At 45.9% G+C, this 13,433-nt stretch overlaps 1 protein-coding gene across 5 annotated transcripts in view; it reads left to right on the top strand.

Moving 5' to 3' along the window:
• tdp1 (tyrosyl-DNA phosphodiesterase 1) overlaps nt 1–13,433 on the top strand; it is a 137,804-nt gene that overhangs the window by 119,313 nt on the left and 5,058 nt on the right. Inside the window, exon 16 of one of the 5 annotated variants that reach the window (XM_072568084.1) lies at nt 9,060–9,307. The exons of the other annotated variants lie outside the window; for them this stretch is intronic. Coding sequence (XP_072424185.1) covers nt 9,060–9,133 — 74 coding nt within the window. The 3' untranslated portion in view covers nt 9,134–9,307. Of the gene's footprint in view, nt 1–9,059; nt 9,308–13,433 lie in introns of those variants that run through there. 5 annotated transcript variants of the gene reach the window in all.

Raw genomic sequence — 13,433 nt, 5'->3', positions numbered from 1 at the left:
AGGTTCACGATCCCACCAACCCACCCTCCACTCCTAGCACCTGTCCATGCTGCCAATAAGAGGTGTAATCCCCCCGCCCACAACTCCCCCCGTCACCTCCATCCAAGGCCCCAAGGGATCCTTCCACATCCGGCAGAGATTTTCCTGCACATCCAAACACCTCATCCACCGTGTCCGTTGCTTTCGATACGGTCTCCTCTACGTTGGAGAGTCAGGACGGCAGCTTGTGGAACATTTCAGGAAGCATCTCTGGGACACGCACACAAAGCAACCCCACCACTCTGTAGCTGACCACTTCAACTCCCCCTCCCACTCCGCCAAGGACATGCAAGTTCTGGGCCTCCTCCACCGCCAAATCCTAGCCACCCGACGCCTGGAGGAAGAAAGCCTCATCTTCTGCCTTGGCACCTTCCAACTACACGGCATCACCATGGACTTCACAGTTTCCTCATCTCCCCTCAGCCCCCACCTCATCCCAGATCCAACCCTCCAACTCGTCACTGCCCTCTTAAACTGTCCTACCTGTCCACCTGACCTGTCACCATCACTCCCTTCCACCTATCGCTTTCCCAGCTACCTCACCCTCATCCCACCCCACCATCCTATTTATCTCTCAGCCCCCTTCCCTCGCATATTCCTGATGAAGGGCCCGAAACGTTGATCCTCCTGCTCCTCGGATACTGCCTGACCTGCTGTGATTTTCCAGTGCTACACTTCTCGACTCTGACTCTCCAGCATCTGCAGTCCTCGCTTTGCCAAAGTATTTTGCAGCCACGTAAATCCCGTGTAAAGTGTAGCCGCTGTTTGTAATGCTAATTTGGGCACAGAGAGGTAATAGTCTAGGCACCATGTATTTCTTGTGATTTTGTTTGAGGAATAAACATTGACCAGGGGAGAACTCCAGAAGTATTCAGGAACACAGGGATATGGGTCAGGAGCAGGCAGGTGGGGCTAGTTCAGTTTGGGATTATTTTTGGCATGGACCGGTTGACCAAAGGGTCTGTTCCTATGCTGTATTACTCGGTGTATGGCGAAGGGCGAGTATGCAGAGGTAGGTTACAGATCATTCATAATCTCATTGACTGGAGTAAGAGGCTCAAAGAGACACGAGGCCTCTTCCTAGAACAGGATAATACTTAAAACCTTCCTGCCCTGATCCCTGTCACATTGTTTTGGTTATTTCAACTCTCCCAGTTCGGGTGTCAGTAAGAGAGAGACGAGAGACTGGATCAGCCCATTTGGGTTTACTCAGTTGAGAACAAGTTTGGAGTCAAGACATGAAGCCTACTTAGTCTAGAAAACTTTGGGGTAGTTAATACTCAAGGAATCAATACACAAACCCCCCCAGGAGAGAAATCATAGGGACATTAGAATCGGTGTATTTTCAAAAGAAAGATGCTCAACTGGTTCTATTTCTTAGTTAGAAATATCTGGCACATGTGGGAAACATTGGCTGTTTGGCCAACAGTCTAGAATATTCCGATCGTCTGAGCAAAGTCTACGAGTTTTCCCAGTGGCTGTGGGAAGGAAGTAGGTGCACAGGAATTGGAGATGGAGAGGAGCATGGGGACAGGGACCTTGGGGCCAGAGCAGGACATGTGATGTGTCCTCCAGGGTCAATGTCCAAACTAAGTCAGTGACTCTACAGCATTGACCTCTGCCCTCCTGCAGCTTAACCAAGTGCGCAACTTCTGTTTACAAACAGTACCTTTAGTCATCACACAGCTGTTAGCGTTGCCCTTTTGATATTTCTCGGATCTGTTATTTAATCCACAGCATTTGTAACAAAAAAAGATATATCAAACAGAAATGATACGTTTTCATTTCCTTTGACATAATTGCATTTCTCATGGACATTCACTTGGATGTGAGTCTTCTTGGTTAGTGGTCATGTTTTAGCTTTCCCTATCTATGCCAGTGTGAGGAGAGCCACTTGCATTTATATAGCGCCTTCACAGCCAAGTACTTTTAGATGCGGAATCACTGTTAAAATATAGGGCACAAGTCAGCACAGCAAGATCCCACAAACAGCAATGTGACAATATTCCGATACTTTCCCAGTGATCAAAAGCAGAATAATATGGATGCAGGGAATTTGAGATGAAAACAGAAAGTTCTGGAAACACTTGGCATGTTATGGTTGCATTGCTGGAGAGAAGCAAAGTTAATTTGACAGGCCTATGTAGAAGAGTGGAACTGTCAACAATAGATACAGTCAATTCATGGTTTTTAATCTGAGATTGATAGACTTTTTGGGAGGCAAAGATATTAAGGGATATGGGGTAGGGGGAATACACTAGAGAGTTAGGTCACAGATGAACCATGATTTCAGGGTGCAACAGGATCAAGGGGCAGAATGGCCTCCTCCCATTCTTTTTTCTTCACAAAATGATGCTTCCCATTGGTGAATGTACGCACTCCGTTGCTCTGATGTTCTGTCCCCAAAGCTGAATGTGATATTATACCTTGTCTTATCATCTCAGCTGATGTTACTACTGGATCCCAGGCTGAAATCTGACTCCATAGATTTTTTTTTAAACAGGTGGTCTTTCGCTTAAACATTTCTGCAAGTTTGATTTTCACAATATTTGTTACAGAAAAGAAATGAAATTATGATAGAACAAACCAAGCTATTTATGTTTAACATGATTGGAAGATTTTTACATACACAGCAAAACAAAATCCTATCTATTCTTATTTATAGTATTCAGATACCAGAGAGAGAGAGAATTCCCTTCTCTGTCACATCTGTAAATTTGACTTAGCTGTTTCTTTCAATTCCCAATCTCGAGAGTTTGATAGCCTTTTCCTTGGTTACTCACACAACCAAGTTTAAATTTTCTTAGCTTCAACTAACCCCTTCAAGGTTTTAACCAAATATTTCTGATCTGGAATTTCAAACTAAAACCCTTACCCTGAGGTATCTATTTCCTAAGTGTTCTGAACTCCCTTCTCCAGGAGAAACTGTTCTTACATCTCACACTTACCAGGTGTTCTGTGAACTGAAATCTTGGGTAGTACAGTGGCTCAGTGGTTAATACATCTGCCTGTCAGTACCCAAGGACCTGTGTTTGATCTACCCTCGGGCAACAGTGTGGGGATTGCACATTCTCCCTGTGTCTGTGTGGGTTTCCTCCGGGTGCGCCTGTTTCCTCCCACAGGGAGTTGTGTTTTTTAAAGAAACTCTTGTGGCTATCGTTGGAAAGACAAGCATTTATTGCCTATCCCCAATTGCTGGGCTGGGCTGCAAACTTGTGTATCTTCTGACTGACGGAAGAGAGTATAGCCATGGTGGGAGGGGTCTTTGATTTTTGGCTGCTTTCCTAAGGCAGCAGGAAGTATAGATGAGGTTAGTAGATGGAAGGCTGGTTTATGTAACGGACTGGGCTGTGTTCATGACTCTGTAGTGTTTTGCGGTCTTGGGGAGAGCAGTTGCCATACCATATGTCCAGATTAGGATCCTTTCTGTGGTGCATCTATGAAAATTGGTAAATGTCATTGACGTGCTGAATTTCCTTGGCCTCCTGAGGAATTAGAGGCATTGTTGTGCTTTCTTGACTTGTCAATGTGGTTAAACCAGAGGTTAAAGATGTCTGCAAATACTCCCACCAGCTGGTCCATACAGGATCTGAACGCACGGCCAGAGACTCCATCCGGGCCAGTTGCTTTCCATGAGTTCACTCTCAGGAAGGCTGGTTCTAAGGTCTGCAGCGGTGACTGTGGGTACAGGTACACCCGAGGCTGTTGGGACAGGTGACATTGTTTCACTGACCTTCTGTTCAAAGCGAGCATAGTATGCATTGAGCTTATCGGGGAGGGGTGGATTGTTGCAATGTTGCTTTGTAGCCTGTTACATCATTTAAGCTTTGTCACAAACAACGGGTGGCTGTGTGGTTGGTTTGGGTCTCAAGCTTAGTTTGGTATTGCCTCTTGGAGTCTCTGATGGCCTTACAAAGGTCGTACATAGATTTCCTGTATAGGTCAGGATTGCCTGACTTGAACGCCTCAGAACTGGACTGCAGTACAGTGGGTCACCCACGGTTTCTGGTTGGGGAACATTTGGGGAACACGCAGTCCTCTACACACTTGCTGATGTAATCTGTGACTGTGCTGGCATACTCGGTTCTTGAATATTGACCAGCCCACCGGCTCGTAAGCACTCCCATAGAAGCCCTTCAGTTTCCTCAGACCAACACTGCACTATTTTCTATACCGGATCCTCGCACTTCAATTTCTGCTTGTCAGCCAGGAGAAGCACAACAGTATTGGGATCTGATTTTCCGAAATGCAGCCGGGAGATGGAATGGTCGGCACTTTTGATGGTTGTGTAGCAATGGGCAAGGATGTTTGGGCCTCTGGTGGGACAGGAGATGAGTTGATGGTATTTTGGTAGGACAGTCTTGAGTTTGGCCTGGTTGAAGTTACTGGTTCTGATGAGCCATGGGGAGAAGGTGCCAATGTTGGACTGGGGTGGACAAAGTTAAAAAGTCACACAACACCAGGTGGTAGTCCAACAGGTTTATTTGAAGTACTAGATTTCGGAGCTTTCATCAGTTACCTGCTGAAGAATGCTAGTGCTTCCAAATAAACCTGTTGGACTATAACCTGGTGCTGTGAGATTTTTAATATGGTTATGATGAGCAAGACCTCAGGGTGTTCTGTCTCAAGACTCATTGTAGTGTTGTATACATTGTCATGTGCACGCTTTACTTTCACAGGGAGTGGGACATAGATCGCTGACAGGATAGCGGAGGTGAACTCGAGAGGCAGATAGTAGGGACGGCACTCTACTGTGTGATTGATTGTACATTTTAATACCTTTTAGCCATATCATCACCATATCCCTGTGTGCCACTGGTAATCGGAAATCTATAAATCTCCACTTCAAACATACTCCAAAATTGAGCTTCGAAGGTAGAAACTTTCAAAGGTCCACTGCCCTCTGAGTTAAAAACAATCTTCACTGCACGCCAACTTGTTTTGCCAATTTTAAATTTTATTCAGCTATTTTCTGATCCTCCACCTTCCTGCTAGTGGAAGCATTATCTAACTCCTGTCTAAGCTTCAAGCATTTTACACAATGCTCAGTGTCAGACCGAAAAGGATTTAACTTAAACTGTAACTGTGTCGGCAACAAACAATTTATTGTGTCTGGACTAATGCTTCAGATTTTTGTCAAACTCTGACATCGAGAGAAAGATTCCATTAATTTCCCACTGCCTTGTATCAAACTGAAATATTAAACGGATTTATCAAAGGAATGGATTTTGTAAACTGCAGCAATATGTTGTCTTTATCTGTGTGGATTCATAATAAGGCACAAAAGGAGAGTTAAACAGTTTAACCATAGTTCGGCTTTCTTTGAATGTTTTGTTACTTTTATATCATTCGTTTTCAAGTCACTGTTCTCAGTAGTTCCACAACATTTTAATCCCTGTCCTTTCACCTGCTCTCTCACCACCCAAGGCTCCAAAACTCTTAAGGACAAGGAACAATACAGGACAGGAATAGGCCCTTCGGCCCTCCAAGCCTGTGCTGACATATTTTGCCCTTCCATACTAAAACTGTCCTCCCTTACAGGATCCGTATCCCTCTATTCCCCTCCTATTCATGTATTTGTCCAGGTGCTGCTGAAACGCTGCTGTTGTCTGTTTCCACCATCACCTCTGGCAGCATGTTCCAGGCACTCAGCACCCTTTGTGTGAAAATCTCTTTAAAGCTTCCCCACCCCACCTTGAACCTGTGTCCCCTAGTAATTGACCACTCCACCCTGGGAAAAGGCCTCATGCTTTCCACTCTATCCATCTTGTAAACCTCTATGTCACCCCTCAACCTCCTGCATTCCAGTGAAAACCAACCCAGTCTATCCAACCTTTCTTCATCACTAAGATCCTCCATATCAGACAACATCCTGGTCAACCTTTTCTGTACCCTCTCCAAAGCATCCACATCCCCTGGTAGTGTGATGGCCAGAACTGTACACAATATTCCAACTGAAACAGAGATTTCGAACTGAATTTGAATTCGCTTTATTGTCACGTGTACTCACTTGAGTACAGTGAAAAGTTCACAAGTTGCCATTTACGGCACCATCTCAGGTACAAAGGTACCTAGGTACAGATGCTTGAATACAAGTTCCCATGGGAAAGTACATTAGAAAAATTGCAACATACATAGTTCAGAATAACTGTGCTTTCACGGTAACCGTATTTAACAGTATAAAAGCAAAACACTGTGGATGCTGGGAATCTGAAACCAATTCAGAAAGTGCTGGAGAAACTTCATGGGTCTGGCAGCATCGGTGGAGAGGAAACCTGAGTTAATACTTCACATCCAGCCTGACTCTTCTTTAGAATCCACACAGATAAAGGCTTAACTCATACGAGACTCAAAGTGCTAATTCTGTTTCTCTCTGTCAGACATGACAAGTATTTCCAGCACTGTAGTATTTTGGGTCTCCAGCACCAGCAGCAATTTGCTCCTGTAATAATTAGCACATCAATCCCAATCCAACTCAGTTTGTTTGGAGGACAGCTGCCAAAGCCCACCTTCATTGGGTTCTTAGATCTTCAGCCGTTGACATTGCAACAAAACTCTGTGGGACTGAGGCTAGTTCTTCAAACTGTACCCAGTGAGACTGAATGATATCAAGTGGAATAGAATGAGGTCAACAAGTGTTGATGTCGGTGGCAATAAAACGGGCAGCACGGTGGCTCGGTGGTTAGCACTGCTGCCTCACAGCACCAGGGACCCAGGTTCAATTCCAGCCTCAGGCGATTGTCTGTGTGGAGTTTGCACATTCTCCCTGCGTCTGCGTGGGTTTTTTCCGGGTGCTCCGGTTTCCTCCCACAGTCCAAAGATGTGCAAGATTGGCCATGCTAAATTGCTCATAGTGTTAGGTGCATTAGTCAAGGGAAATGTAGAGAAATAAGGAAATGGGTCTGGTGGGCTACTGTTCGGAGGGTCGGTGTGAACTTGCTGGGCCGAAGGGCCTGTTTCCACACTGTAGGGATTCTAAGTTCAAGACACCAGCCCCAACTTGTACTTATGTAAAATCATAGATAGAATAGAAATGTACAGCTAAATTAAGGCCATTCTGCCCAATGTGCCTGGGTTAGCTCAGTTAAAAGACCAGCTGTCCAACCATCCCCATTCTGTCCATAACCCTGTGCATTCCTACGTCCCAATATGCAGCATCTTTAATGTAGTGAAATATTTCAAAGTTCTCCTGTTATCCGCCAATATTTGGCCATTTAACAAGGTATTGGGTCAGTTGGTCAAAATGCTTGGACAATGGAGATTGGATCATCATCTGATCTTAAAGGAGAGAGAGAAGTTTCCTGAGCATGTGTGGGCCATTCAGCCCCTCATGTCTATGGAGTTAGTGTGAGAATGTAGAGTTAAGGTAGAAACTAGTAACTAGAAATCTGTAAGACCCTTTCTTGGACTTAGTGACAGCCGTCTGTGGCATAGAATTCCAAAACATTCACCACCTTCTGAGTGAAGATGTTCCTCCTCATTTCAGTCCAAAATATTCTTTTATTCTGAGACTGTTGCCTGAGTTCATGACCCTGCAGTCAGGGGGAAACATCCTGCCTGAGGATTGAGAAACCGTTGTTTCCTTGACCATCCGTTCCTGGAGAACAGCAGGTTTGTAGTTATCTGGTAGTTTCCCACTCCATTTCTCAGTTTGTGAGTTCCTTCAAATCTTTGCTTGCAGATTGATTTAATGTTGGGGACTGTCGTGAAGTGTGCTCTAGATCCTGTCTAAAAATACATTTCTTTTGTTTGTTGAAAGGTACCAAAATAGGTTAGTGAGAGTGGGTGGGAATGGTCAACTAGCAGTAGACGAGAGCACTGATAAATGTGCCTTTGAGAAAGATGTTGTTCTTCCACCTTCATTGGATTATATTCCAATTCTCATAGCAACAGATCATTGAAATTTACCAATTAGTTTGTTCAGATATCATTTCCACCCACAGTAAGAGAGGCTGTTCATTTCAGTGGAACTTGATTATTTTCATGCAGCTTGCTTGGTTCTGCCACTTCACTGGGCAAACAGCTTCAATCTTTTCCATTTAAATGTTATTTCTGAGTTTTGGGTTCATCGCCTCCGGAGAAACTAGACCCCGGCACATTTCACACATGTTGGCTCCAAGCCCTTACCAAGTGAGAGCTGAGCACTGAGAAATGACTTGCATTTATATAGCCCCACGCTGCAAGGTTCTTTACGGCGAGTTGGCTACTTCTGGACGTGCAGTCAGCGTTGCAAGGGAAATGGCAGCAGCCAGTTTGTTCAGGTCAAGATCCCACAAAAAAGCAGTGATTTAAATTATTGATCTTCCTTCCAGTTATGCTGCTGAGGGATGAAGATCAGGCAAAAGTGAGGATTGCAGATGCTGGAAATCAGAGTCTAGATTAGAGAGGTGCTGGAGAGTGCTCCTCGGATGCTGCCTGACCTGCTGTGCTTTTCCAGCACCACTCTAATCTAAAGGGATAAAGATCAGCCAGGCCACCAGGGAGCGCTCCTGTGCTCTTCTTTCAAAATGCTGTCACAGGATCACTTAGATCCACCAGTGCTTTCTGAAAGGTCAAGTGGGCTTCTTATTCCTGGATGATATTGAGCTGCTTGAGTGTTGTTGGAGTCATACCCATTCCACTCCTGACTTATGCCTTGTCGATGGTGGACGGGCTTTGGGGGGAGTCAGGGGGTGAATTATTCTCTGTAGGATTCCAAGCCTCTGACCTGCTTTTGTAGCCAAAGTGTTTATGTGCCTGGTCCAGTTGAGTTTCTGGTCAGTGATAACCCTCAGGATGTGTTTGTTATGCCCTTCAGGAAGGGGAGTCTGGTGTCTGTAGCTAATCTGGCCCACACATGATTCCATACTGCAAAGTATCTGACTCTTAACTGCTCTCGAAGACAATCGGGGAACAGGCAAGTGACTCCCACGAGAGAGTAACAGATAGAAACTTTTCACCTGTACAAAGGTCTCTTTGTGAGGTCGTGTACATCATTTGTTACTGCAGTCGGTCACTTCTGTCTCCTCTCTCTCTTGTAGATCGGCCATGGATCTGGAACATCCCATATCTACATGCCCCTGACACCTACGGAAACGTCTGGGCCCCCTCCTAACTCTTGGCCTTTTGCTGCCACACTTATGAATTGTTTCCCACAGGGAAGGACTGATGAGCCACATTTTGAAATCAAGCTTGCTGATCATATGCCAATTTGCTGAGTGCTTCAGCATTTGGTCTTTCTAATATGGATCGTACATTGTTTTTTTGCAGAATAAAGTTTTTGAATTAACCTCGTTCTTCTCAGCTTCAGTCTTCTTTCCTGGCCCAAACCTTCCTGACCTTATGTCGCTGGCATTGTGTTTCCTTTGGAAGAGAATCTTTTACCTTTCAGGCTAGTGGGAAAACATTGTGCTCCTCAACGTGAGGGTGGGTCGTTGTCACAAATTCCAGTTGTGTTTGGGTCTCAACATCAGGCAGGTTGCCATCTGTTTGATGAACAATGAAAGACAGAGTTGTGGTATGTGGTGTGTCACAGTCCAGGCGATTGGAGGTTCCTTGGTCATAGCTGAGAAAAAGGGGGAGGTAGTCAGCAAGCACAGGGCTGAATGGAACACAGTCTGTGTTAAAGACAAGGAAGGCGGAAATTTGGATGAAAACTGAAGGTCTCCTCTACAGTGGGGAAATGAAGCATAGATTGGGTGCCACTTCTCAGAACACCTACGTTCTGTCTGCAAAACAAGACCCTGAATGCTGCTGCCTGCCCCTTCAGCCTGTCCCCTGGCCAACATCTCTGTCTAGGCTTACTGTAATGCTCCAGCGAAGCTCCGCACGAGCTGGAAGAACAACACCTCATTTTCTGCTTGTAGACCCTACAGCCTTCTGACTCAATATGAAGTCCGATAACTTTAGGACTTGAACCCACCCGTGTCCCTACCCCAACCCCCCACATACCAGATCTTGTCTACTATCTCTCACACCCCATCGTTAGCCACTAACAGTTCCCATTCACCCTCTGAGCCAGATTATTATCCACTCCTTTGTCTGTCCGACTGTTCTTCTCTCTCTTTGATCTCTATTCCCACCTATCGTTTACTCCTTACCCCATTCTCCCACCCTACCTTCTGCACATAAACTGACATTTTCCCAGCTATCATCAGTTCTGAGGACGAGTCACTCGGCCTGAAACGTTAACTCTGATTTCTCTCCACAGATGCTGCCAGACCTGCTGAGCTTTTCCAGCAATTTCTGTTCTTGTTTCTGAAATTTCGATGAAATGCAGCTTTATGTAGGGTGCTACATGGGCGGGTGTGGAAACTCTGTGTCTGAATCGAGAGGGCAGACAGGGTCTCTTTGTGTCTCCAGAGAGCCAGCACCTCTGATAGTGCAGCACTCCCTCGGTGCTGCATTAGTGCATCAGGTAGGGTTTCTGTTGCTGGAGCAGGACGTGAACCCACAAACCTCTGACCCAGAGCTCCACGTACTGAACTAATATACAGTCACATACAGTGTGCAGACTGGGCAGAAGAACATGCAGGTCTGTGCAGGCTGAAGATGTTAAATACTTTTCAATCCCTTTGCCCTCAAAAAGTGTCTTCACGGCAGAACAGTTAAAATGCTGAAGGGAGGGAGCTTGGAGATCATGAAGAGTTATGCATACGGAATAATTAATTTTTGAGTTAGAACAAGACCCTCCAACACTCAGTAGAAAGTGGGTGTACAAGATGCACTGGAGAAATTCACCAAAGGTGCTCAGATAGCACCTTCCCAACCCACAACCACTCCCATCTAGAAGGACAAGGGCAGCAGACACATGGGAACACCACCCACCTGCAAGTTCCCCTCCAAGCCACTCACCATCCTCCTGACTTGGAAATGTATCACTATTCCTTCACCGTTGTTAGATCCTGCCTGTTTCTCCTGAAGGACATTATGAGTGTACCTACAGCACATGGACTGCAGTGGGTCAAAGGGAGATTAAGACCTTCTCGAGAGTAACTAGGGGTTTACAAATCAAAGAGAGAGAAGAACAGTCGGACAGACAAAGGAGTGGATAATAATCTGGCCAGCAGGGTGAATGGGAACTGTTAGTGGCTAACAATGGGGTGTGTGAGATAGCAGACGGTGTGGCTTCTGTCAGTGATGACAAAATCCCGAGGATTAGTCAAGTTGTATTAACTTGTACATCCAGTGAAGCTGCCGAACTATGGTATGCCTTTTTGATGCCTATCACCAGCTGGAAACCCTACCAACAGCAAACACCAAGAAAAATGCTTGCCAGACTTATACCTAGCAACCAGTTTGTGTTCCACATATCTCACCCTCTCATTCTATACAACCTCCTTTTACATTTTAACTGGCTCTTTAAATCACTGCCAGTAACTGAAGTCATTTATTGGTTTTACCTCACAACTCTCTGTGCTGTTCACCCCTTTACCTCACCAGGGACATCATTTCTGACTGAAACACAAGCAGCAATTTTTTACCAAGAAGCTGCGAGGCCTCAACAGTGAGCCGGAGTTGAGGAGAGAAGAGGGGTAGCATATACCCATCCAGATGTCTTTTAAATGTTGTAATTGTACCAACCTCCACCACTTCCTCTGGCAGCTCATTCCATACACGTACCACCCTCTGCATGAAAAGGTTACCCCTCAGGTCCCTTTTATATCTTTCCCCTCTCACCTTAAACTTATGCCCTCTAATTTTGGACTCCCCTACCCTGGGAAAAGACCTTGTCTATTTATCCTATCCATGCCCCTCATAATTTTGTCAACCTCTATAAGGTCACCCCTCAGCCTCCGACGCTCCAGGGAAAACAGCCCCAGCCTGTTCATCCTCTCCCTATAGCTCAAATCCTCCAACCCTGGCAACATCCTTGTAAATCTTTTCAGCACCGTTTCACGTTTCATAACATCTTTCCGATAGGAAGGAGACCAGAATTGCACGCGATATTCCAACAGTGGCCTAACCAATGTCCTGGACAAAACTGAGGACTGCAGATGAATGTGGGTGGGGATGAAGGTGATAGGTCAGAGAGGAGGGTGGAGTGGATAGATGGGAAGGGAGATTGGCAGCTCGGACAAGTCATGAGGATGGTGCTGAGCTGGAAGGTTGGAACTGAGGTAAGGTGTGGGGAGGGGAAATGAGGAAACTGTTGAAGTCCACATTGATGCCCTGGGGTTGAAGTGTTCCGAGGCGGAAGATGAGGTGTTCTTCCTCCAGGTGTCTGGTGGTGAGGGAGCAGTGGTGGAGGTGGTCCAGGACTTGCATGTCCTTGGCAGAGTGGGAGGGGGAGTTGAAATGTTGGGCCACTGGGCGGTGTGGTTGATTGGTGCAGGTATCCTGGAGATGTTCCTTAAAGCTCTCTGCAAGAAGGCTTCCAGTCTCCCCAATGTAGAGGAGACCGCATAGGGAGCAACGGATACAATAAATGATATTGGTGAATGTGCAGGTGAAACTTTGTTGGATGTGGAAGGCTCCTTTGGGGCCTTGGATGGAGGTGAGGGAGGAGGTGTTGGCACAGGTTTTGCAATTCCTGCGGTGGCAGGGGAAGGTGTCAGGATGGGAGGGTAGGTTGTTGGGGGGTGTGGACCTGACCAGGTAGTCACCTGTCACCAATATCTCCTCTACACCTATCACCTCCATCCCCACCCATATTCACCTATTGTACTCTTTGCTACTTTCTCCCCAGCATCCCCCCCATCCCCCCCATTTATCTCTCCACCCTGGAGGCTTCCTGCCTCTATTCCTGATGAGTGCTTTTCCAGCACCACTCCGATCTAACCAATGTCCTGTACAGCCGCAACATGACCTCCCAACTCCTGTACTCAATACTCTGACCAGTAAAGGGAAGCATACCAAACGCCTTCTTCACTATCCTATCTACCCGCAACTCCACTTTCAAGGAGCTATGAACCTGCACTCCAAGGTCTCTTTGTTCAGTAACACTTACCATTATGTGTATAAGTCCTGCCCTGATTTGCCTTTCCAAAATGCAGCACCTCACATTTATCTAAATTAAACTCCATTTGCCATTTCTTGGCCCCATTGTTGTACTTGGAGGTAACCTTCTTCGCTGTCCACTACACCTCCAATTTTAGTGTCATCTGCAAACTTACTAACTGTACCTCTTATGCTCGCATCCAAATCATTTATGTAAATGACCCAGTGGACCCAGTACCAATTCTTTTGGCACACCACAAGCACACCTCTTCACTTCCCTGTTTACTGCCACTAATCCTTGACTCCTTTGTCAGTCAAAACGTCTGTCGAACAGCCTTGAATGTATTCAGTGACTCAACATCCACTGGGAGGGAGAGCACTGGAGATCAGGGGAAGAGTGGGTGAAGGAGGAAGAGACAGGAATGGGAAGAGAAGGGAGACAGTGAGTTCTGAAGAGGGGACACTGGACTCAAAAC

The sequence above is a fragment of the Chiloscyllium punctatum genome, chromosome 4 (genome assembly GCF_047496795.1).
Source record: "Chiloscyllium punctatum isolate Juve2018m chromosome 4, sChiPun1.3, whole genome shotgun sequence".
In the NCBI taxonomy this organism is placed as follows: Eukaryota; Metazoa; Chordata; class Chondrichthyes; order Orectolobiformes; family Hemiscylliidae; genus Chiloscyllium; species Chiloscyllium punctatum.
Note: the sequence above shows the minus strand (reverse complement) of the source record. Positions and strands in the feature narration are given on the sequence as shown.